The sequence below is a fragment of the Ambystoma mexicanum genome, chromosome 3q, assembly GCF_040938575.1.
Source record: "Ambystoma mexicanum isolate Mex_15411 chromosome 3q, UKY_AmexF1_1, whole genome shotgun sequence".
Taxonomy (NCBI): Eukaryota; Metazoa; Chordata; class Amphibia; order Caudata; family Ambystomatidae; genus Ambystoma; species Ambystoma mexicanum.
This window is the reverse complement of record NC_090926.1, coordinates 48,483,322-48,508,736: the sequence shown is the minus strand read 5'-3', so window position 1 is coordinate 48,508,736 and position 25,415 is coordinate 48,483,322. Positions and strand designations below refer to the sequence as shown.

General features: G+C 48.4%; 1 protein-coding gene across 1 annotated transcript in view; it reads right to left on the bottom strand.

The window, feature by feature from the left end:
* Positions 1-25,415, bottom strand: part of GGA1 (golgi associated, gamma adaptin ear containing, ARF binding protein 1) — an 839,899-nt gene that overhangs the window by 131,868 nt on the left and 682,616 nt on the right. The window contains exon 15 of the mRNA XM_069653043.1: positions 1,925-2,094. Within this exon, the coding sequence (XP_069509144.1) occupies positions 1,925-2,094 (170 nt within the window). The remainder of the gene's footprint in view (positions 1-1,924; positions 2,095-25,415) is intronic.

Sequence of the window (25,415 nt, the reverse complement as noted above, 5' to 3'; positions counted from 1 at the left end):
CAATGCCCGGGGTCGAGTGCCCGTAGTCGAGTGCAATGTCTGCCGCAGAATGAATCCGGCTAGAAGCTCCCGGAGACTCCTAAGGACCCTCCAGATCCAGGGTCCCCTCACCAGAGTGCAGGACTGAGGGAGCGAAGAGAGTCCAATCGGTGTCTGCGAAGTGCCACTGAATGGAAAAGAGCTTGTAGCTGCTGACGACCTCCCAAGTATCGCTGCATGAGCCCGCCAGACGTCCTCCCTCTTGTCCCCACGACTGAGGTTCAGGAACCAGGGTCTGCACTAATGTAGCAAAACGGAAACCAGCTAGACCACTCTTCTAACCAGAGGTACTGTTTAGGCTTGGGGTACTTTATTACGTTTAGCTGCGCTCGTCTCACTTAGAAATTGAACTGGCTTACCATTTGCGAGTTGACTTCAACTCCCTTCTCACAAGTTTAACAGCTTGTGGCCCTACAAGTGGTTTTTCTGAACTCTATAACTGTGTGCAACACTTTGATCCAAGAAGTGCATCAAATCCATAGACAGCGTTCCAAATTACTGTGGCTGTCCTGGCTCCCTAAAGGCACTTTCTAAAATCCATTGACTTTGATATTGCTTGTCCCTCATAGGTGGTAGCTTGTTGTGTACTGGTACTGCTGGGAGAGGCTTCTCTAGACTTCATTGGAGGATTTAGTTGTCATCACATTTACTGAGAAACTGTTCTAACCTTTTTACTTCCCTTAACCCTTTCCTTTCTACAACTCTGAATCTGTAAAGTATAACAGTGTAATATATAAATGCAAATACTATCCTTGTGATTGAAGTCACCTCCGGATGTACGAGAAGTGTATGAACTATATCCAAAGATTATTCACTGGCTTCTTTGATTCTGAAAAGTAATTTCCAAAGTGTATTGGTATTGTTACTACAATTGCCTTTTTAAAGAATGCTTATTTAAAACTGACATTTAACTATTTGTAACTGAAACCTTGAGTGTAAGTGTTACTTGGTTACCTGTATTAAGCTTTTCAATTGTACAGCTCTATGGACCACATTTATCCCTCTTGAGATGTGACTGAGCAGCCAGGCCTATTACCAACTTGTGTAGTACAGACCTATATCAAAGGTGGGTTACCTAATATCAAGCAGATAAGTGTTGTGTAGTCTCACAGTGTGACTGCACCAATGCTTACCTAACAGGGGAGTTCAAAGGAGCAACCCAGCCTAAGCCCAGAGGTTATAGGAAACTATAACCCCAACCATATACTATGGAGAGGCATAGAAAAGGTCACCCATAAAAAGAGTAAAAGACTAGGAGAGAGGGGAAAAAGATTCCCCTTCCCCTAGGGACAAGGAATGATAACACCGCCCCTCCCCAAGTACAAGCAAAACGTTATTGGGTTGACACAGATCAGGAAGATTTATCACAAATATGAAAATCTTACCCAACCAAGAGTGAGGTGTGGGAGAGTGTTCTCCCTGCAGCTCAGCCTTGTGCTGTTTTCTTCTGCTTACTCGTGTGTACACAACCAAGGCATTCTAGCAGGGGAAAGCATTGTGAGCAGCACACTCATACCTTTCCAACAGCGCAACTTTTAATTGGCGCACATTTATTAAAACAAATCCGTGTTGGGTAAAATGCTGGAAAGTACAACAAATATCAAAAGATACACCAGCCAATGCAAGCCAGAAGCATTATAATTGCTATGCCAACTAAATTGGCTTCTCAACATCCTGCATTTTCTTCCCTCCTCTCCGCAGCATTATTTTGGCACACAGACAATTGTCAGAGGGCTACCAAAAGCAAAGAAATCAATAAATAAAAATTGAACCAGAACAAGGAGACCCCGAGCAAAAATATGGCGTAAGCACAGAGTTAAAGAGCCAGCTACAGGACACAGCAGAAAAAGGTAATTAAGAAGGGAGCTTGTACCACTCTTCTTACCTTTGGGACAGCAGCCTGAAAGACTATGTTCTTCACGGGCAGGGGGGCGGTGCTAATCATAGAGATAACAACAACCAGTACATCCAGCCGCTCTGGCGGAGAGTCCTGTGCAAAGTGGAACAGCACACGGAAATTGTTCCGGTCATACACTGTAACTGGGAGGATACTGCCTGCAGGGGAAAGAAAGATGTGAGGGTGATCAAAGAGTGACAGATTAGAAGGGAAAAAACGTGTGATAAAGGGAAATTACTTACCTCTTTGGTAATGTTCTTTCTGATGGACGTCCAAAGACTGATTCTTCATCTACGATATCTCCCAGCAACAGCTGCTCTTTGGAAACCTTTCCGCCATCAGCTCAGCTGTGTCGGTTCCGTCCAGACTATGCCCCTAGGGCCCGACATGAAGTCGGGGTCAGTATATATAGAGGCGCTGCACCCCCTGGCCTCAATTCCATCCTTTTTCCCTAGCACTCTCACATCGAGGGGCCACAGAACTAAGATGTACTAGCTACCTGAAGAGGGGTAGGTAGGGAGGGTGATGAAAAATCTGTGGGAGGAACGTCCAGCAGAAAGAACTTTACAGAGAAGTACTTTCTTCTTCTAATGGACTCCTTCCTCCCACTGATTCCACTCCCAAAGCAGTACAACGACCTGGAGGAGGGAGGGTAGCAATACACCACGTAAACCAGAAAACTCAGAAGGACGGCCCAGACAAAACAAACATCTTGACCAGACAGAAACCAACTATCCAGAACAGGCACTCTGTTACAGAGCCGAGGTGGCGTCCAGACCTCTGGTGGAGTGAGCCGTGAGACTCCTTGCCGGCTAGATCGTAGCATTCTGAGATTTAGAGAAGGATCAAATGAGACAGGAGTTGTTTCCCAACAGCCCTTCCTACTCGGGGACTTGCATAACTGTTAGGGAGATTAATCATCGTTATGCTTGATCCCCTTCTCCTAGTGAGACCCCCAGCACTTTTTGCTGGACTTCTGGATTTTATTTTTCCAATCGTAAATGAGTGGAGCCCTTTTCCACTCATTCATTTGTGTGGGCTCTGTCTTTTGGAACTCTATTCTTTGTATACCTGTACTATGGAGTCTGTCTGCTCCATAGCTCTTAAAGGCATCTGTGTTTTACTACTGCCGGACACTGCTCCTTATGGGCAGTGTTGCTGAGGACCCTTAGGGTCCTCCTTTGAGATTCTTTTTCTATATCCTCAAGTAACTACAGTTCTTAAGGATTAGAAACTTTCCCAAAACTTTATAGACAGAGATTGGCACACCCCACCTTCAGTGGTGTGCCAAAGGGATACCTGGTATCCCCCTTCGCTCTGCTCCTGTGGCTTTTTAATTATATAGACAATCACCTAGTTTTGGCTGGTGGCAGTGTTCTACCAACTATTGTGTATTTTTTGGTACCGCAGGCTATGTACATAGCCTCTGTAGTGCACAATAAGGGCACCCAAGTAACAACGTGGGACCCTCCTTTTTTCGCTATTACTAGCGTGGTTGTCAGCCATCTTTTACCATTCGGTGGGGGGGGGGGCGTGTGTGTGTGTTTTGCCTTTGGCGGGAACTCTTGAGTATCCCCCGCCTAGGCGCCAGAGTGTCTGGGCAGGCAGGAAGCGGGAGAGGAGTTTTCCACCCCCCAGTTGATAGGCAATGCTCAACACCTCGCCAGCACACGCCGATTGGTGGCCTGCCCCTACTTACACCAGTCAGGTGCGCCGGCAGGCAGAAGCTGGCCCTTCACCATAAGTCCTCACTAAAGGCCAGATCTGTCTGGGCCTGTGATCTTCACTTTGTTTTGTCGACCAGGGAGGGCAGGAGCCCATCCCTCATCGTCCCGACTGCTGTATCTGAAGGAACGAACAGCAGCATTAAAGCCAGCTTTCCATCTGGGTAAGCAGAAGCTTCAGCTACGGGGACACCTGATCCGACAATCTCAGCATATTTCTATTCATATTAGCTGCTGCACGAGCACCGGCTTTATTTGCACAGCTGTGTTGTATTAGGAGCAGCATTTGTGTAGTAGAGGCCATAATTGTCACGATTTGACCATTCTAAAATGGCCGACGCCTCGAGCTCCCCCAGTTGCTAGGCAACGCTCAACACTTCGCCAGCACACGCCGATTGGTGGCATGCCCCTACTTACACCAATCAGGTATGCCGACGGGCAGAAGCTGGCTCTTCACAATAATGCCCCACTAAAGGCCATATCAGTCTGGGCCGCTACGGAGACGGGGACCAGACAAGCTGCCTCTTAAACCATCCGTTCCAACTGTTGGGTAAGCAAACTGCCGCCCTTATGACTGCTCACCTATATATTAAATACTGTGATCAACAACCACACTCTTTGAAGCCTCACCTTTTATGCCTGGAGCCCTACATGCCAACCTCCAGCCCGCCACTGTACAACACTTTCGAACCTTCACATCGCCTTACCGACAACTCTCACTGCGGCAAAAACTGCTTCACTGGTAACTATCGCTAACTACATGCAGCAGCACCTGTCTGTCAAAATTGTCAATTAGCCGCACACTATATTACCGCTGAATTGCCTTACATCGGTGCAACGCTCACTTTGCCTTGCTTGCCCGTAACGCTGGTGGAGAACAATATGGCACGCTGTAGCTGGTAGCTGAATGACCTGATCACAAAACGCAACTCCTCCGAATTTCCTGCATCTGCACGATTATTTGCAACCTGCTGCCACTTGCACGACTAATCGCCTTCTGCCTATATCCGCATTGTCATCTACTCTCTCACTAACTACATTGTACATTTTACACACTGCCGATACGTACACGATTACCTGCATTCTGCCTATATCGGCATTGATATCTCTTCCCTCATAGCTATTGCACTGTTAGCATTGCTATTAGCATCCTGCCCACCTTTGCATTGCCATCATAATCAACCCATGTGTTTGCAATGTTGTGCCATGATAGCACCATCAACCTGCCTCTGTTAGACTGTTAGCCGTTTGACCAGCCTAACACCTTTACATCCCAGGGCCCCTGACAATCCGTTGCATGCATCCATTATCCTCTGTCTAAAGTTGACTTAAAGAGTCTGCACTGCGAATTTGCCCAGTTCTGCAAACGTCCAGCCTAGATTGTCATAACCTGTCATTTTGCCTATAAACTGTAACCATATCTCGATTCTCACTTGCCCATACATGCTGACTAATGTCCTGTACCTTGTAGCTTCTATGGTTACTTATGCTATAGCGAGTGTGCCCTGCATCTGCCTACTGAAGCTTATTGCACCATGCATGCATACACTTTGCCCAATAGTCATGCTTGCAAGGAAGACCTTACCCATCCTTCTGCTTATTCTCATCAGCTTAACATTACTATACATCATGCTGCTCACCCATGACCCTAGCACCTTATGCAGACTGAATAAGTGCATAACTATAGAGCTGAAATACTTTTGTACCCTTCCACCTAGCAAGTGGAGTCTGTTCCTCAGGATGTCCACCTCACTACCACACCATGATACTATAGTACCTACAACATCCGTGCCACCATGGCCAGTTGCCCATCTCCCCACCCCCAACGCTTGGGGATCCATCTCAAATAGCACAAATATTACATGAAGCCTCCTCCAACGGACAAAGACACACGACTGGTACCCAACAATCCTTGCAGCAAATCAACAAGAAACCTTAGACTAGGCTCTAGACTCCTGCAAACTCAACCACCACCCCTATCACCAAGATCTATTGCGCACTCTAAACCCACCTGTAAGAAGATCAAAGTAACCAAATCATCATATGCCTTACCCATTTCCGACACCACCTACCGTATCAATTCTACAGTATCTTCCAGCAAACCAAAAAACTCCCCCCCCCCGCCCCCCCATCAAGGGAGTTCTCATAAATGCAAGGTCCTTAATGGCACACACCCTGGACATTGCTGATCTCATCACATAAAATGACCTAGACCTACTAGCCATTACTGAGACCTGGCTACACGCTGCTGCTGGTCTCTCTCTATCCTTAGCAATCCCCGACAACTACTCGATTACCAGACTAGACAGAGAATCTGCCAAAGGAGGAGGAGGAGTGGCCGTTATATCCAAGAATCACCTTAACCTCAGAGCCCTATCCAAACAACACTTCCCCTCTGCTGAACTTCTTTCCATGAAACTCGCCCTCTCTGCCACAAACACACTATAAATCCATTTGGTATACAGACCCCGAGGCCCGTTATCCGGATTTGACGAGGACATCTCACTACTCCTGTCCGCTGATACCAAACCTAGTTCTCAAATACTATAGTTGGGAGATTTCAACCTAGGCCTCGATGACACCACCGAAACAGCTGCCTCACTAGTAGCCAACTCAATCTCAAAACTTGGCTTCTCGCACCAGAATACTATGCCTAAACACAACAAAGATAGGAATCCTATATTGGATTGCGGACTTGAACTGCCAGACCTTGATACTCACAAACACACCTTGTGCATGGTCTGACCATCATATTGTCTCATTCAACCTCCAGGCCAGCACACCTTCTAACCAGACTAGAACATTGGCACCACCCATCAAAGGACAGAAACATCAAAAATATCACAGAGAAAGTACTACCCCTAATAATACCCATTCTCAACTTCACTAATACTACTGCAGACCCATCTTCTCTAGTTGAATTATACAATTACACTCTCAAAAGCGCCATTGACACAATAGCACCAATGAAGTTGTGCAAAGCCAAACGTCGGGCTCACTCAATTCGTGGTTCACCCCTAGCCTAAAAGCACTACGTGATACCAAAAAACTAGCAGGAACTACCTGGAAAAACCATCCCACAACTTCTAACAAAAACACTTTCCAAAAAACCTCTTGCAAAACAGCCATTCTCCAAGCCAAAGGGGAGACATTTAACAACAGAATCTATAACGCAAAGTCTAGCTCTAGGGAACTTTTCACCATTATTAGAGAGCTTGAATCTCCTGTTCCACCCACTGAAATCTGCTCTAAAGACAAATCATGGTGTACTGAAATCCAAAATGCCCTCATCAACAAGATATTGATGCTCCAAACCAAAATTGAAACTAAAAAACAATATTTCCTCAGAACCCCTGACTATCAAAATTCAGCCTGCCGCGGCGGTACCCGGTAACCAATTCAAATTCACACCACTCTCAAACTCAGAGACCGAAAAGATCATTATCAGCCTCAAACCATCCAGATGCAAAGGAGACATCTGCCCACTTAATATTCAAGAAGTAGCTAAAGACCTAGCCCTGTTTATAACTAGCTTCATAAACAACTCCTTCAGGACCTGCGCTGTCCCAACCAATCTTGGATGCCTTGGTACTCCCGCTACTGGAAAAAAAACAACCTTGACCAAAACATACCCATCAACTACCGCCCCATCACAACGGTACCCTTCCTGCTAAAGATTCTTGACTGAGCCGCATTCTCCATATGCAGGCTCATTTAGAAAACCATAACCTGCTTGGCCTATGACAATAAGAGTTCAGGCCCAGACATGGTACAGAAAAGGCGTTAATAGACCTTAAGACACAAATGGATCAACAAATCGATAAAGGCAACCTATTCATCCTGTTACTACTTCATTTATCGGCCGCTTTCGACCTGGTCAACCATGAGGTACTTTGCTCTCATTTGTCAACCGCTACACATTTCTCCCAAAAAGCCATTACCTGGATCCAATCATTCCTGACTTAGAGGACAATGAGGGTCTTTGCACCCAAAGCATCTGCAGACCCAGTGGAGGTGACCTGTGGAGTTCCTCAAGGCTCATGTGTTTCACCAACACTTTATAATATATATACTAATCCCTTGTTTGACGACCTTCACCATTTCGGCGTTACCTACACTAATTACGCAGATGACACCCAAATATTCATTCCCATCACCAGGATCTATGACCTAGACTCCAAACTGTAAACAAAATCTATCTGGTCATCCAGGCATGGATGTCCACACATTGCCTCTGACTCAACGGTGACAAAACGGAATTACTCCTCATCGGGTCCCACACTAAACTCAATAAACTAGACAACAATTTCAAAGCTTTCAACATCAACGGTAATATCATGCAGGTTTCCAAAGAAGTCAAAACCTTGTGATTCTACCAGGACTCCTCCTTAACATTGAACAGACAGGTTACCGCAACTGCATTGGCCACTGCCTACACGTGTGAATTAATAAACTCATGCAGACCTTTTTTGACATCTGCCAACTGCCTGACTCTGGCTAGAGCTCTCATTCTCGCTAAACTCGATTATTGTAACGCACTTTAGTTAGATTCTTTTTGGAAGTTACTAGATAAACTGCAAACACTTCAAAATAACGCCATCCAATCAGCTCTCAATATTCCTAGATCGCACCACATCTCAGCCACAAAGCTTAACCTCCAATGGTTGTCCATCAAGAGCAGAATCTCTGGCAAAATACTTGGACTTACAAATAAATGTTTGGCTAAACTAGTGCTCAAATATCTGACATGCAAAATCTCTAAGAACACCTCTGCCCGCCCCACTAGAGCAACCCTCCAGAACTGTCTACGAGTTCCAAGATTCAACCTCCAGAAATCAGGGGGCAGCAGCTTCCAGGTACCAGCCCCTAAACTATTACCAACGCATCTCAGGGACGTGCCTTCCTTCTTCTGTTTCAGAAAGAAGATAAAAAACTGGCTTCTTGCTCAAGAGCAGACACAAAACACACATAGGGATGGCATCATGATCTCTTCTGTACATGTCCGCATTTGTGCCTTATGCTCTGCCTCCTACAATATGTTAACCATCTGCACTGGATCATTGTAATCATTCGCTGTTTTATCACATTGGTTTGAATCACTGCTTATTTATGTGTATATTGATATGCACCATTGTATCTTTCTTGTACATTTTGTATATATCGCTGTTGTACCTATATGTAATGCCTGGCCTTCATTAACGGTATGAATACTTCTGTAACCTATGCTCCTAGATACCCGAGGGTTTGGTGCGCTTTATAAATGAATAAACTAAACTATGGTACTGTGGGGAAAATGGTATTGCTTACCTAATTTCAAGAAGTCGCTGCAGAGCGTTGGTGTACGTAGAGGTATCCAGGGCAACCCCCTCTTACCTCAGACCCAAACCACTGCTTGTGTCCCCCTTCTGAAGTGTGTTAAGGTCTCCCTTGTTAGTTAATGTACTGCTCCAATAACACTAGAAACTGGAAGAAATCCACAGGAACTCTTCGTAATTTGCCGTTTGTCAAGACTTAAGGCCCTCTCTGAACTGCCATTAGCTGGGGTTCGGGTTTTGGGACTTAAAGGACTTACTAGGCGGAGAAACCGTCTCTACAACCGTCAACTAAGCTCAGATTACAATAACTAATCATTTTCCTCCCTTTAAGTGACTTTACTATATGTGTTTGCAGAGTAAATGCATTACAGTATAAACCGTTGAAACTGCATGAGTGTGCAATACCCGATAATACAATAACCTTTTCTTTTCCCTTTCTAATGTTGCTACAAATTTAACCGCGAACAAACACAAAAGTGAAAGTGCCCTTTGAAGTGTATTATCAAATATTCCTGAGTGTTCTAGTATAAACGTCTGAAGTATTTAAAGTGATTCGGGTGCAAATATAATAAATATATGGGATACATTACTCACCGTAATCATATTTCTGATGCATGTATCTGCTTAGATTCACATGCTATGCATAGGCTGACATCTAGTGGAAGCTGCGTAGTATTACAGTTGTTGTTTTCGAAATTCGAAAAGGGAACGTCGACAGGGCGTGCCAGTAATACTATCCCTAGTGTGACGTCCACTGTACTCATGGTCCTTCACGCGTCGAGGTCCCTCAGATTGTTTTGTTCTGACATGAGGTTGCATGAAGTGTAATGTGAGTAAAGTTGTATCCAAGCAGATATAGACAGAAAGCTGATATAACATCTATGCACCTTCTCCGAGGCGAGGAACGGTGGGCGCATGTGAATCTAAGCAGATACAAGCATCAGAAATACGATTACGGTGAGTAATGTATCCCTTCTGAGGCTTGTGGAATCTGCTTCGATCACATGCTATGCATAGATTAGCAAGCAGTATTATGAGAAGGAGCAGCAGAAAATAGATGTTTTAGAACCGCTTGTCGCACCTTTGTATCTGCCTTGGAATGTGTGTCAATGCAGTAATGCTGAGTGAAAGTATGTACTGAGCTCCATGTAGCTGCTTCGCAAATGCTGTCTAGGGGGACATTTGCGATAAAGGTCAGAGTAGCTCTAGTGCTCCTTGTGGAGTCAGATTCTTGGCGTAAAAGGCAGCGTTTTGTTAGATAATGAATAGCATAATTGAATAAATCTTACTATACATCTGGAGATGGCATTCTTCGAAATGCGGTCTCCTTCTCTGCTTGGTGCTATGGAGACAAACAGTTGATCTGTTTTCCTAAGCGGTCTGGTCTTGTTTACGTAGTAAAGGACCGCCCTCCTCACATCTAGTGTGGAGTTTTACCTCCGCTGAGCTAGTTGGTTTCTGAAAGAAAGCTGGAAGCTCAATGGATTGCTTCACGTGGAATTTAGAAATGAATTTAGGGGAGAACCTAGGATGAGTACGTAAAACCAATTTATCTTTACATATGATAAAGGAAGGGTCCTGCACTGACAACACTTGCAATTACCTAACTCTTTTTATGGAAATAATAGCCACTAAGAAGGCAGTTTTGTATGTCAGGTGTTTAAATCTTGACTTATGCATAGGCTCGAATGGGGGCCCCATGAGCTTTGCTAACACTACATTGAGATCACATCCTGTTGGTGGGTTTGAAATAGGAGGGTGGAGTCTTGACTCCCTCCATGAATGCTTTAATTACTGGAATCTTCCACCACAATACCTTGCTTTGAGAGGTAGTGTGAGCTGATAATGCTGCCAGTTGGACCTTTATAGAGTTGAATACAAACCCTGAGTCTAACAAGTGGAGCATATAGTTGAGAAGGAGTACATTCTATGGGGTGTATTTGTTTGGACTGGCACCAAATTACGAATCTTTTCCACTTGACGAAATAACAGTGTCTATTGTAAAGGTTTTCTTGCCTCCTTGAGGATATCCATGCACCAGTCTGGTAGATCAAGGTGTCCGAACTCTATGACTTCAGGAGCCATGCTGCCAAGTTCATTGAGCGTGGCTGAGGCTGTATCGTCGTTCCTCCGTGTTGGGTTAACAGGTTGGTTAGGTACGGGAGCTTGATGGGTTTGCACATCGCCAGTTTGCGAAGATACGATTACCATGGTTGGCTCACCCACATAGGAGCAACTAGGATGAGCGTCATCTGCTGTCTGTGTATTTTGTTCACAATCCTGCTCATTAATGGTGTTGGGGGAAAAGCGTAAGCAAATTTCCCTGACCAGTTCATCCATAGGGCGTTCCCCTTGGAGTCTGGCTGGGGGAACCTGGACGCGAAGTCTGGGCATCGCTTGTTTTCTTTTGTAGCGAACAGGTCCAATGTGGGATAACCCCATTGAGAGACGATGTGGTCTACGACGCTTGAGTGTAGTTGCCACTCGTGTTTCTCTGGTAGGGGATCTCTGCTCAGAGAGTCTGCTAGAGTGTTGAGTACCACTGGAACGTGTTGGGAGGATAGGGATAGCCCCCGTTTGAACACCCACCTCCATATTCTTTGTGCCTATTTGGATAGATTTGGAGTGTGTGTGCCCCCGTTTGTTGATATAGAAAATGGCAGTTGTGCAGTGTGTTAGAATTAGAACTGACTGGTTCGTCAGTTGCAATGCCTGAAGTGGTTTGAGTACTGCTAATAGTTTGAGTACGTTGATATGGTTCTGTGCAGTGATGTGTCCACAGACCGTGTGCTGTGTGGTGAAGGTAATGAGCCCCCCACCCGGAAAGTGATGCTTCTGTTGTGACGACCGCTTGCGCCTCCGGATCGTGGAAGGGGTTTACCTTTAACAGATTCTCTTTCGACCACCAGCGTAGGTTTTGTCCCAGTGTTGGCAAAACACCACTAGATCGAACCACTGACCACTTGCCTGAGACCATTGTTTCACCAACCACTCCTGCATTGGTCCCATGCACAGAGGTGCGTGTGGGACTAGATAAATGCACAATGCCATCATGCATAGTAATCGCATTGCTTTGCGTACGCTTATCTGGAGACTGGCTTGATACCGGTGCATTTGCCAAAGCATGTTTAGCACTCTTTCCATGGACGGAAAACTAAGCCTGTTTGGGTATCTAATACAGCTCCTAGGAACTGTTTTGATGTACTTGGTACAAGACTTGACTTTTTCTTGTTTATCTTTGAGTGTTTAGTTTGCAAAGATGGGGAGTTTCTCCTGTGATCAGCCAGTCGTCCAGGTAGGGATACACTGGGATTGCCTCCCTGTGCAGGTGCGCTGCCACCACCGCCAGTACTTTGGTGAATACCCTTGGAGCCGAGGCTATTCCGAAGGGTAGCACCTTGAATTGGTAGTGCTGGTTCGCTACTTTGAACCACAAGAGTCTTCTGTGCGCTGGAAGCATTGAAATATGAAAATAAGCATCTTTCATATCCAATGTGGCCATGTTATCCCCCCGCTTTAGCAGAGGGATTACTTCTTGTAGCGTAGTCATACAGAAGGAACAAGTTACTTACCTGTAACTGTTGTTCTCCAGCATGGGTCTGGCATGGATTCACATGCTCATGAATATTCCCTGTCGTCAGGCTGGGAATCCTCGGTAGAGAAAAAATCAGTTTCAGTTTAGTTTCTGAACTGTCTTTCTCCTAATAACCAATAACTGGTCTCTGGGTCATACTGCCCCCAGCCAATGACTGCCCTCTACCCAAGCCCCTCCTCTGGTAGCCATCTTCAGATTTGGTAGCATGTAAAGTGGCAGTAGGACCAAGTGAAGAGCCAAACAGGGGTAGGAAGGAGGGGTTTGCATGTGAATCCATGCCAGACCCATGCTGGAGAACAACAGTTACAGGTAAGTAACTTGTTCCTTCTCCAGCATAGGGTCTGGTATGGATTCACATGCTCATGAATATAAGAATACATAGCAGTACACACATGCACAACCACAGGAGGCGGCAAGGCTCAACATTAAGCATTTCATCAACTCAACATTAAGCATCTCTTACCTCGTCACCAGGCCCATCTTCAGGTGAACAGGTTGCGAAGCACTGCCTGGCCGACTCTGGACTCCTCCCTGGAATCCCGGTCGACGCAGTAGAATCTCGTGAAGGGGTGCATCGACCTCCACGTAGCAGCCGTGCAGATGTCCAGCAGGGGCACACCAGGTAGGAACGCCGTGGTAGCAGCGATCGCTCTGGTGGAATGGGCAACGGTCAGTTTGCCAACCGATTACAGTGCATGATGCAGCCGAAGAGCCATCTGGAAATGGAAGCCTTCGAGAGGGCCTTCCCCTGGTTTACAGGTCCAAAGTTCACAAACAGCTGTGATGTCTTCCGAAAACTCTTCGTGAGGTCCACGTAGAACTTCAGCGCTCTAGCTACATCCAGCAAGTGCAAAGTCCTCTCGGCCGGCGACGAAGGCGAAGGGAAGAAAACAGTTAACACAAAGGGCTCGTTGAGATGGAAGTCCGACGGCACCTTGGGCATGAAGGAGGGGTTCGTCCTCAGCACCACCCTCGACTCGTGGAAAGTCAGGTATGGAGGCTTGCAGGAGAGGGCCTGCTCTCTCCCACACATCGTGCAGAGGTGATGGCCACAAGAAACGCTGTTTTCCACGACAGGAACTTAAACGGTGCCGAATGCAGAGGCTCAAATGGCAGGCCCATGAGCCTGGTCAGCACCATGTTGAGCTCCCACGCCGGGGCCGGAGCCTTCACCGGCGGAAAAGATCGGAACGGTCCCTTCATGAACTCCTTCACCAGGCGATGGGACCACAGGGCTGAGCGTCCCGGAGTTCTGGTCTAGCGGGAGATAGCAGCCAGATGGATCTTGATGGAGGCATGGGCCAGCCCCGCCTTGGCCAGCGATAGCAAGTACGGCAGCACTTGAGGGGCCGTAATCCGCAGAGGGTTAATCTTCTGTGTGCGACACCAGACAGAAAACCTCTTCCATTTGTGTCTGTAGCACTTGAGAGTAGAGGATGCCCTGGCCTTTGCAAGCACCTCCTTGCAGTCCGCCGGGATATCGTACCCTCCAAACTCTAGTGCTGCAGGAGCCAGGCCTGCAAGTTCAGCGACCCCGGGACGTGATGGAGGATGGCGCCTCCTTCTCTGGAGAGGAGATCCGCGTCCGTCGGCAGTTTGACTAAGGGGGGGACGCTGACATGTCCAGAAGGTCCGGGAACCAGATCTGTCTCGGCCACGCAGGTGCAACGAGGATCATCCTGCACCGAGACCGTCTGAGTTGGTTGATGAGTCGCAGCAGCAACGGCAGGAACGCATAGAGGAACAGGCCGTCTCGGGGGAATGAGAAGGCATCAACCATGCTCCCCGGCTAGGGAAACCTGCTGGCAAACCTCCGGCACTTGGCGTTCGTCGCTGTCGCGAATAAGTCGATCTGGGGATTGCCCCGTCGTTGGAATAGCAGATCCACTTCATCCTGTCGCAGTTCCCACTCGTGGCACGAGCGCAGCTCCCTGCTGAGTGAGTCGACAATGGTGTTTTTTTATTCCTGCCAGGTGGAAGGGTACCAGAAACATCCCTTGAGCGACGGCCCAGTGCCACAGATCCAGGGCCTCCTTGGATAGGGCTGGGGATCTGGTGCCTCCCTGCTTCCGGATGTAGAACATCGTGGTGGTGTTGTTGGTGAAGATCCTCACCACCTTGCCCTTGAGGATGGGAGGAACAACCTGAGGGCCCAGAACACAGCTCGGAGCTCTAGGACGATGTGTAGTGACCTCTCCTCCGGGAGCCAAATGCCTCTTGCATGGAGATCTCCAGTGTGCGCCCCCCATCCCTCCAGGGAGGCATCCGTCGTCACCGTCCGATGTGCCGGGGTCTGGAAGTCCATACCCGCCGCGAGATGCGCCCGGGTGCCCCACAACCGGATTGCTTGAAGGAAGGTCTCGTTGAGCAAAATCTGTCTTCGAAGCTGCCCGCTGCTTGCATCCAACGGGCGTCGAGGAACTCTTGCAGTGGACGCAACCTCAGCCTGCACAGGCGTATGAGGTAGATGCACAAGGACATCATGCCGAGAAGGGACTTGATGGATCTCACTCTGGCCACGTCCATGGTCGACAGCCGTTGCACCTTGCCCAGGATGGCATTCGTCCTTTCCTCCGACGGTGAAGCCAACCGTGTCACTGTGTCGAGCTTGTGACGGGACCAAGTGGGATTTCGCGAAGTTGATGGAGAATCCCAGATCCGTGAGCAGCTAGACAGTCTTTGCTGTGTACTCAACGGCGAGTTCCCTTGTCCTTGCTCGGATGGGCCAATCGTCCAGGTAGGGGTAGACGTGGATCCGCTGCTGGCGCAGCCGCGCCGCCACTGGTGCTAGGCACTTGGTGAATACCCTGGGCGCCGACTTCAATCCGAAGGGAAGGGCCTTGAACTGGTAGTGCTGTCCTTGGACTACCAATATGAGAAACTTTCAATGTCCTTTTAGAATGGGGATGTGGAAGTAGGCATCCTCCAATCCAAGCCCTCCTCCAGCTGCCCCACTTCAGAGTGACCATCCGGAACTTCTGGGACTTTATGTACTTGTTTAAACGACGAAGGTCCAGGATGGGTCGCCAGCCGCCAGTCTTCTTTCTTATGAGGAAGTATCGTGAGTAAACTCTGGAGCCCCAGAGCCTCTTTGGGACGAGCTTGATGGCCTCTTTCTTCAGCATCGCCCTTACTTCCAGCAGCAGTTGAGGGACATGAGCTTCCTGGCGACGGGAGGAATGCGGGGGAACTTCTTTAGGAACTCGAGAGTGTGCCCGCGGGCCAGGGCATCCAACACCCAACAGTCGGTGGAGATGGACTCCCACACGCTGATGAACTTCGCCAGCCGGCCTACCACCGGGGTGCTGAGGTGGGGGCCTGACGCCATGGCCGGTTCAGTCCTTCTTGGCAGAGGCCTTGCCACCTTAGCCTCCTTGACGACGACAAGATCCTCCTGATTTGCCACGTCCTCTGTAGGCCTCCTGCGACGAGGAGCGGGCTGCCTGGCGGTACGTCGAGGAGCCGCCACTCAATCCTTTGTAGACACCTTGCTTGCCTCCAGAGTTCCGAAAGGGCGGCCGTCGCTGCTGTAAAACTCCCAAAGCCCGAGCCGTCTCCGTGTCGGCCTTGATGGCCTGCAGTGACAGGTCCACTGTCTTGCCAAACAGGTTGTTTCCATTGAAAGTCATGTCCAAAACTCTGGTCTGCACGTCCTGGCGGAAATCGGTTGCCTTGGGCCAACCACGCCGGCGAAGGCAAACACTGTTGCCCATCTGGCGGAAGCTGGTGTCAGCAATGTCCGTGGCCACTGTTATGGCGTCGTCTGATGCCACCTCGCCTTCCTGCAGGATGTCCAGGGCCTCAGCCCTCTTGTTGTCCGGGAGGAAGTCCAGCAGAGGAGTGATCTTAAACCACAGCTCCCTGTCATAGCTGGCCACAAGGAGGGCGTTGGCTGCTTTAATCGCCATTGCCGCTGACGAGATGACCCGTAGTCGCATTGCGTCCAATTTCTTCCCTTCGCCGTCCGGTGGTGAGGTCGAAGTTGAAGCCGTCGCGCCCGCCGCTTTCTTCTTGGCCGCCACTGAGACGACCGAATCTGGGGTCGGCTGCGCCCTAAGGCACATGGGGGCGGAATCCGGGACCCGGTACTTCTTCTCGTATCGGTCTCTCTTGGCAGGGGTCGTGGACGGGTTCTTCAGGAGCTCCAGCCCCTCGTCCCAGATGTCACCAAGTAACGGGACCAAGAGGACCGTCTTCCTTTTGGTGTCACGCCGTTGATATAGGAAACCTTCCTCCTTCTGTTCTACGGGGCAGAGCTGGAAGAGCTCGGATGCCCTGGCGATCATGGCATGGAAGGAGCCAATTTCGTCGGGTGGAGAGGCCCGAGGTGGTGGTGATGGGAGGCCCATTCTGTCGTCACCCCCATTCGTCATCCATCTCCGTCGTGGCCGTTTCTGTCCCCGTGTCATCCCTCAGGACCGGGGAAGGAGAAGAAGGCTGTGAGGGCCGCGCCGGCTGGAAAGGCTGTGGGGGATGAGTACTCCCCTGCTTGCTTGGAGGGCTTCCCGACGGTCCAGGCTCTGCTGGGTCGTCCATTGGGGATAAGGGCAACCTAGTCCTTATCTGTGTACACAAGGCCTGGATTGCCATCGGGATTGCTCCCGAGTTGTCCTGTGGCCCAAGTACCGGTTGCGACGGGCGCGACAGTTGGGCAGTGGAATCCTCCGCCTCCACCGGAACCTTGTCGGCGCAACCGTCGCTTTCTTTGTCTGCCTCGTCGGGATCCCTCCCGTGGGACTGGACTTCCTCGAACCTCTTGTCCAGGATCTTCACAACTTCAGCCAGCTCCTCTTCAGAGGCTGTATCCGTGTCCGTGATGGCCACCGATCCGCCCCTCTTTTTCCACCGGGGGTTCTCACGGGGGTCTTATCGATGGGTTGAAAAGAGGATTCCCTCCGCGGTGGCAGGGAACTCTAGGCCCCAAGGTAGTCTCCACTGGGGTAGCCTCCACAGGCTTCGCCAGGGCCACCATGACTCCCTCGATAGAGGCCTTAGCTGGGTGAATCATGGCCTTCATGACTTTAGACGTGCCCGAGGCCTTCACCTTGGGGGCAGGGTCGCCCACTCGCTCCCCCTCGGCTGTCTCTGTCGGGATCGACCGGGACTTATCCCTAAGTTTACCCGGGTTCTCAGACTTTCTTTTCCCCAACCCAGAGTGTTGGCTCGTGGTTGATGGCGTCGGTGAAAGTGCGCCCTGCCTGGCAGCCGAAGAGCCCGACCGTTCGGCGCTCCCGGTGCCCGCGGACTTGCGGTGCTTTTCCTTTTGTTGGGCCCCTGTCGCCGGAGCGCCTTCAAAGGTCTTAGAAGACCGCTCAGACCTCTTCTTCTCACCTGCTGCTGGGCTCTTACCCTTCAGCCAGTTGGTGAGGCGGATACGCAGATCCTTCATGGTCCGCTCCGACATGTTCTGGCAAAACGCACAGTCCTTCTCCATGTGCGTTTTGTCTTCGTGAAGGCAGTAGAGGCCTCTGGAATGCTCGTCCTCCTTGAAGACATTCTGCAATCTGCATCCAGGGCAGCTCCTGAACAGCTTGTATCCGGGTGTCGTGCTCTCTTTGTCCTGGGCCATGTCCACGTGGGGTAGGCCTCAAAGATCTTCTGGAATCCTCCAAGAAGCGGAACTCGATGAGAACTTCGCCCTTGAGGGGCATAGAAAATTCCAAAACGGGTCCCCGTTGATCGGAAGTAGAAACGGTGGAGCTTGAGGCTCGACTGACCGAAAAAAAGAGATTAAACTCTTTGAAAAATCACAAAACGCAGTAAAAGCTTGAGAGCTTGAGAGCACGAGGACTCCCAAAACTTGAATGTGCGGTAAAAATCTGAAGATGGCTGCCAGAGGAGGGGCTTAGGTAGAGGGCAGTATGCGTCATGATGCCTACCCCCGGGCATCAGGACCAAGGCCCTCTGCTCCGGGAGCAGGCATCCAGACATTTGTTTAAACCTCAGCAGCCCCGGCTAGGGGCTGTCTGGGTTCAGTCCTGGCGCCCGGCTCATCATAGAAATCAGTCCTGGCGCCAGGCTCATAGACTTTACTTACCTGATGCAGACCATGCTGCAAAAGAGTCCAAGCCTATATGAGGCCTGGATGGGACTATTTTGTTACAGGGACTATTTTTTACTCGGGCGTGGCTCTAGGGAACTTCTTACCTGGAACTACTTTGGAGGCTATTTAAACCACACCAAAACAGCAGCACATGCTTCGCGTTTTTCTGCATCCAGCAGCGTGACGCTCACCGTGCCTGCAGCCATCATCCAGTCTTCTGCCACGCCCGCGTGCCTGCAGCCAGCATCCAGTCTTCTGCCACGGCCGCCTTGAATCCGGAGCTCCTAGAATAAAGAAGAAGAAAAAGACAAGGTTAGAAAATAAATTTATTTCAAATTCCTCACCTAATTCCGGAACCATTTCATCTCCGGACCTGGAAAGTACATCAGTCCTGCACGCGTCGCTTCGCCAGCTCCAGCACGGCACCATACTCGCCAGTTCTCACAGCATCTTTCGATCCGGCACTGTCTCCATCATTTCTTCGCCGTAATCCGGCACCTAGGGGACACAAGAAAAAACTAAGTGAGCCAAGGGAATCAATAAATACAACCTCTTACCACCATAGACTTACCACCTGCGGTATTATTCCATAACTCTCCACATTTTCATTTGCCACATCTGTAAAGAGGGAGAAAAACAACACGTTAACGCATGCAATAGTTACCGGACAGCGTTGGGTAACACAGACTCTTACCTGAACGCCAGCAGCAGCTACGAGACCTTCTTCTCACGAACTCAGTTGCAATTTAAGGAAGGAAGGGGACATGAGTGAACATCATGCACATTGAACTCTTTGAACTTGATACTTACCAATCCCGCCAGGGACTTCAGAGTCAATACTTACCGGAACTCTCCCAACACCTTCAAACCAGTGAAATAACTGGTATCTACACGCCCCTGCAAGACACGCAGGATGGAGAGCTCATCTTTTACGAACATAAGGTGAGGTTACTAAGGGGATATCGGAGGTGATTAGTGGGGGAGAGCGAGAACAGTTGGGAGGCCATCACTAAAACCCACAGGTGGTTAATAACTGTCTCCACTTGCAGGAAAATACTTCTTCGGGTCCAACAGACAAGACTAGGCGGGCCAGTCCAGACAGTCATCTCTGCACTACGCATCATGTTGAAGGAGACCGCAGCTGTCCGGGTCCGATCGACACCCCTGTGGGGTCCAGGTGAGCGTAACAGTATGACCCAGAGACCAGTGATTGATTATTAGGATAAAGACAGTTCAGAAACGAAACTGAAACTGATTTTTTCTTTACTGAGGATACCTAGCCTGACGACGGGGAATATTCATGAGCATGTGAATCCATGCCAGACCCCATGCTGGAGAAGTTTTGTGGCTTTACATATTTGTTCACAGGGCGCAAGTCTAATACTGGGCGCATTGACAGATCTTTCTTTGGTACAAGGAAGTATGTTGAATAGATACCCTTGTTTACCTCGTTGGACGGCACAATCTCTATGGCGTCTTTGAGGAGTAGCGTGTTGACTTCCTCTATCAAGATGAGTTGTTCCTTTCTTGACGTTTTCCTATGGCGTCGGGGGGAGGTTTGATGGCGATTCTAGGAGCTCCACGCAATAACCTCCCGCTACTGTCGACAACATCCACTTGTCCGTGGTTATGCTCTCCCATGCGTGGGTGAAGTTTGAAATCCGTCCCCCGACTGGGGAGAAATGGGAGGGGACCTGTAGCAGGGCGTCATTGTTTGGGAGGCGTTCCTCCACCTCTGCCAGTGGAGGGTCTCCCCCTGCCGTGACCTCTGCGCTGGCCTCTAGGATAACCTTGGGACGATTGTCCTTAGTTGTAATTCCAAGATGTATTTTGGTTTTGGCTGTAACTGGAGTCTCTTTGACTTTGGTAGCGAAAGCGGCGAAAATTATTTCCACCCCTTTGACCGGTCTGTTGATTAGTGAGTTGACCAAGGGACTTGAGTGTTTCATACTCGTCCTTGGCTAACTTTAAAACATCCTCCACTGCTTTGCCAAATAACACGTTAGGTTCTATTGGCATATTGAGCAAGGTTGCCTGAGTTTCTATTTTAAAACCGGATTGTCAAAGCCAGGCATGGCGCTCAAGGATAGTGCCTTCTGCCATAACGTGTCCAGCATTATCCGCTGCGTCCAGGCTGTTCTTAAGCAGGCTGCTGGCAGTGGCCCTGTCTTTGGCTGCGACAAGGGCAAATTTGTATTTCAGAGGTTCAGGAGCAGAGTCAGCTAGGGCAGTAACCTCGTCCGACTTAGTACAGTGTTAGCTTGCCAACAATGTGGAATTGTTGGCGATTCTTGCTTGTTAAGCTGCGGAAGTAGCCACCTTCCTACCCATGGCGTAGAGTTTTTTGCTCTCTTTGTCTGGTGGAGCTTCGGAGGAGGCCAAGGGTGTACGAGCTCTTTTTCGGGTTGTTGTGACCACCAGTGAGTCTAGCTTAAGCTGTACTCTTACATATAAGGTGTTAGATGGGGCCAGGCAGAATACCTTTTCGATTCTTGGGTTAACTGCACTTGTTTAATTGGGCGTTTCCAGAGAAGGTTGGATCCTCCATTGGACAGACTTCAAAATGGGTATAACTGGGTGGCATCCTTCTTGTCCCCCAGGATGTTCTTGACAAAATCTTTGTCTTGCTGAGTCTCTTGAGTCTCAATGCCAAAGTGCACAGCTGTTTTGACCAAAATGTTATTAAACATGGGTGATTATCCACTGGGGAATCCGGTAACGGTGAATCCTGTGGAACTGGGGAGCCCATAGCATAAACCTCCACCTCATCGTCATCATGATTATCCACCTCATCCTCTTCGTCATAGTACTGAGTATCTTCTTGATATTCTTCTGTGTCTACATGAATGTCGTAAAGATCTGCAGGGGTGCAGGATTTTTTGGCAGTAGGTGTATCATAAGGATCAGAAGAGATGAGAGATCTTTTCACTGATGGCTGGGATGATTGACGGGGCTGAGAAGTGGTAGCCTGATCAGTGGGAGGTGTATTTTGTAAGCTCTCAAAGGCTTGAGGGTACTCAAAGAAGTTAGCAAAGAAAGTCATTCTTGACATTACTCTATGTCCTGAGCTGACCATTTGGCTGAACTCGGAATAACTCCTGGGCAATGAACAGCAGATGTACGCAGGCAATGAACAGCAGATGTACGCACTGGGACGGTCAAAACTCGCAACCGGCAAACTTCACTTTCAGTGGCTGTTCAGCGTTTCAGCTCTTCGTGTCTAAAGCAAATAGCAACACAGCGGTTCCTGGCTGTCGAGATGGACTTTCCCTGCTTCTGGGGTCCCGCACTCTGTTGAGGGGGCTCAGGCTTGGTTAATCCTGCTTCCTGGGAGTCCGGAGGATCTTCCAAAAGCTCTAGGTCAGCTTAAAAGCTAAGCGCACAATCTGGTGTTCCTCTCCCTGGACATACGGTTTCCAGCAGCAATTCTGTGGCAATTCAACCAGCTCCGTGATGGATGTCCAGGTGGCTTACTTTGGAGTTGATTGGTCCCACTAACTCAAAGGGAGAAGTGGTCCTTGCAGGGGCTTCTCTGTTGATGCAAACTTGGTGTTTCCTTACTGCAGCAGGGCTTCACCGGGCAAACCAACGGTCCAGGAGTTGCAGCAGGCGTCCTCTTCGGTTCCTTCGTCCAGTGGTCGACTCTGCCTTCCAAGCCAAAGGACTCGCCTTTCATTCAGTTCTCTCCCATTCATTCCAGCCTAGCTGTCAATCACCCAGCAGGGTGGCTGCCCTTGACGGACAGTCAGCCGGTCAATCACCACAGAGTGCATTTGGGTCTCCCAGGAGACAAAGCACAGGGATTTTCAGGCACCTCCCTCACTTCCTGCCTACCCCAGACACTCTGGAGCCAGAGGCGTGCTTCACTCGTAAATCCCACCGAAGGCAAAATGAACAAAGAGACCAAACCTGCTTTGGCGCGCAGAGTAAATCTCAAGAAGGACCTTTCCACAAAGAAATGGCAAAAAAAGAAGACTGGGCGCCATTTTGACGACAAAGATGGATCCCGTGGTTACTTTACAGCAGCTGTGAACGCAGCCCGCGGTAAATGCACACCATGGTAGTTTAAACGAAACCACTGCCACCAGCCATTCAATGAGAAAAGCGTAACATAAAAAATGTTACATGAGAAGCTAGACAAAGTGGATACTAGGTAACCCCCTCCAGCACTCTATTGTAACATAGTGTGTGCTGGGACTAGAAAGTTATAATGGTAACTAAAGTCAATTTCACTCTGGGAAACAGTAGTTTATTCGAGAGAAGGTAGTTAAACCTTTGGGAAATCTGGAAGACTTCCCTGTGTCACTGCATTGAAGGTGCTGTGCGACAATGATGATGCCTATGGAGTTTGTCAGACTCCACAACCAAAAGAAACAGGTAAAATCCACACTAAAATACATGAGAGACTGGGAAAAAGGGTCTCACTCTCTCTAGGTTAAAAAGATCAAGTCCTCAAAATCCAGCAAAGTTGCTGGGGGTCTCTAAGGTGGAGGGAATTAGCACATTTCTGGGAATTCTCCCTAACAGAGGATCTCTCTTATTAATCGGAGGAGGTAGAAACATATTTGACTTGCGGTTCCAGGGTGAGACCCTTGTCCATAAGGATTCCCAGATATTTTTTACTAGTGTTGACGTCTCCGGTTGCGGGGGTGGAGGCTATGTGAGGGATGTCTGTGATGGACCGTTTGTTTGTGGGGCGATTAACATTTCGGTTGGCGTTAGTTTGAGGTTGTTGTTTTCCATCAAGGTGTTTATGTTGGTGAGGCATTTATTGAGGGCATTGTACGTGTTGCCGTTGTTCGCTATCTTGAAGATGAGTTGGGTGTCGTCTGTATAGTTGTAGGCTGTTAGTCTATGGGTTAGAATTAGTTTCATTAGAGGGAGGGGTCAGATTATGAAGACGAGTGGGCAGAGCCTTCATCCTTGTAGTACAAAACATGCAATATTTTTTGTGTTCGATGTGAATGGTGGAATGTGGGTTCTTTCCGTTCCATCAGTGAGGGAGGATTTCAGCCATTGTAGTGCAGAGCTTTGTATGCCAGATTACTCTAGTCTCTTGAATGGGATTGTGTGTCTGATCATATCAAAGCTAGTGGATATATCCAGTAGTATGAAGGCCAATTGTGTGGTGTCCGCATTAATTCTTAGGTCATCCCATATGGAGAGGAGTGCAAATTCTGTTCCTCTCTTGAGTCTGAAACTGATCTGGGATTGGTCAAGTATTTCATTGCTTTCTACATGAAAGAGTATTTCTTTGTAGACGTGGTTCTCCATGATTTTCGCTGGCTAAGGTAGGTTTGATAGGGGCATGTAGTTAGTAGGGTCATCTGTATTTACGGTCTTATCTTATAGGAGATCTTTGATGTACGCTGATTTGAATGCCTTTCGTACTATTCCAGCAATTAGTGATTGGTTCATCCGTCGTATGTAGAGGGCTGGTGTTTTGTGGGAAGAGTAGTTTTTTGTAGATATTCGGTGGGCATGGGTCACCGGGAGATCCTGCTATGTAGTTATCTTAATAGATTGTGGAAGCTTTCCTCTCCTCGCTTATAGGTTCAAATCAATTGAGTGTTGTGTTGGCTGTTGGGATGCTAGTTTCTGGGACAGTGGTGATGTTGGTCCTCCGGGATGTGTCAATGGCCTTTTGTAGTGCTTCTATTTTTCCTCTTAGTTGGGCTGTGATGCTGGCACACAGACTTTGTAAGGGTATGATTTGCATGATGTTTTCTTTATTTCCTTGATAGATTCTAAACATTTCTTTTTGGGGGATTGTTAGACTCTCGTGTTATAAGATGTTTTCTTGGCTTTCAGGACGGTCTATTTGTATAGCTGGATTTGTCACTTGTAGTTAATTATTACTATTTGGTTGTAGTCCTTGCTCCATCGCTTTTCTAGTTTATGGTTAGTCAGTTTTCAGTTCCCTTAGTTACTCTGTGAACCATCGTGCTGTGATTTATTTCAGTGTGAGATTGAAGAGTTTTAAGGATGTTACTTGGTCTAATGTGTCTGATCCAGGAGTGAAGGTTCTCTTCAACTGTGTCTGGTGTAATTCCATTTAGGCGAGAAGTGTATGGTTTGGTAGTTGCTAATAGTTGTGTTAAAGTTTCAAGGTCAAGTCTTTTCCAGTTTCTTTTATTTGTCGCTGGCAGTTGTGTGTTTCTGGGCATCATGCAGCTCAGGATTTTGATGGTGAAAGGGATCATATGATGTTCTCACAATAGGACTGGTATCAGAGGGGCAGCAGTCGAAAGTACATCCCTGCAGTAGGTCAGAAGGGGAGACAAAGTATGTGCCATGTTCAACTTGCTTTTATTTAAATAATAATAAAAATACCTCACAAACCCTAATCTATGTGATGCCCTACCTAACAAAACTAAACTAGGGTGCTCGTTGTCAGATGTGAAGTCCAAACTTAATGGTCCATCCTCTCTTAGAACTGGCCTAAGCTGATCCTACCACTATTAATACAAAACAAAAAGGCCAGGAGAATGACTCCCTTCTCTTGGAGGATGCTTCACAGCACAAGTCTCTTCATTATATTATCTTCAAATAGTCTCTCGCTATTCCTTGTGATAGCTCCTTCAGTTCTTTCAATGGGTCTTCCCAGGTTGATTATGTCAATCATACAGCAGGGTGGCTGTCCTTGCCAGACAGCCAGCCGGCCAATCACCTTTGGGTGCATTCTTGTAACCAAGGGGATTAAGCACAGGGAGTTTCGGGTACCTCCCTCACTTCCTGCCCCTGCCAGACACTCTGGAGCTAGAGGCGTGCTTCACTCATGAATCCTGCCAAAGACAAAACG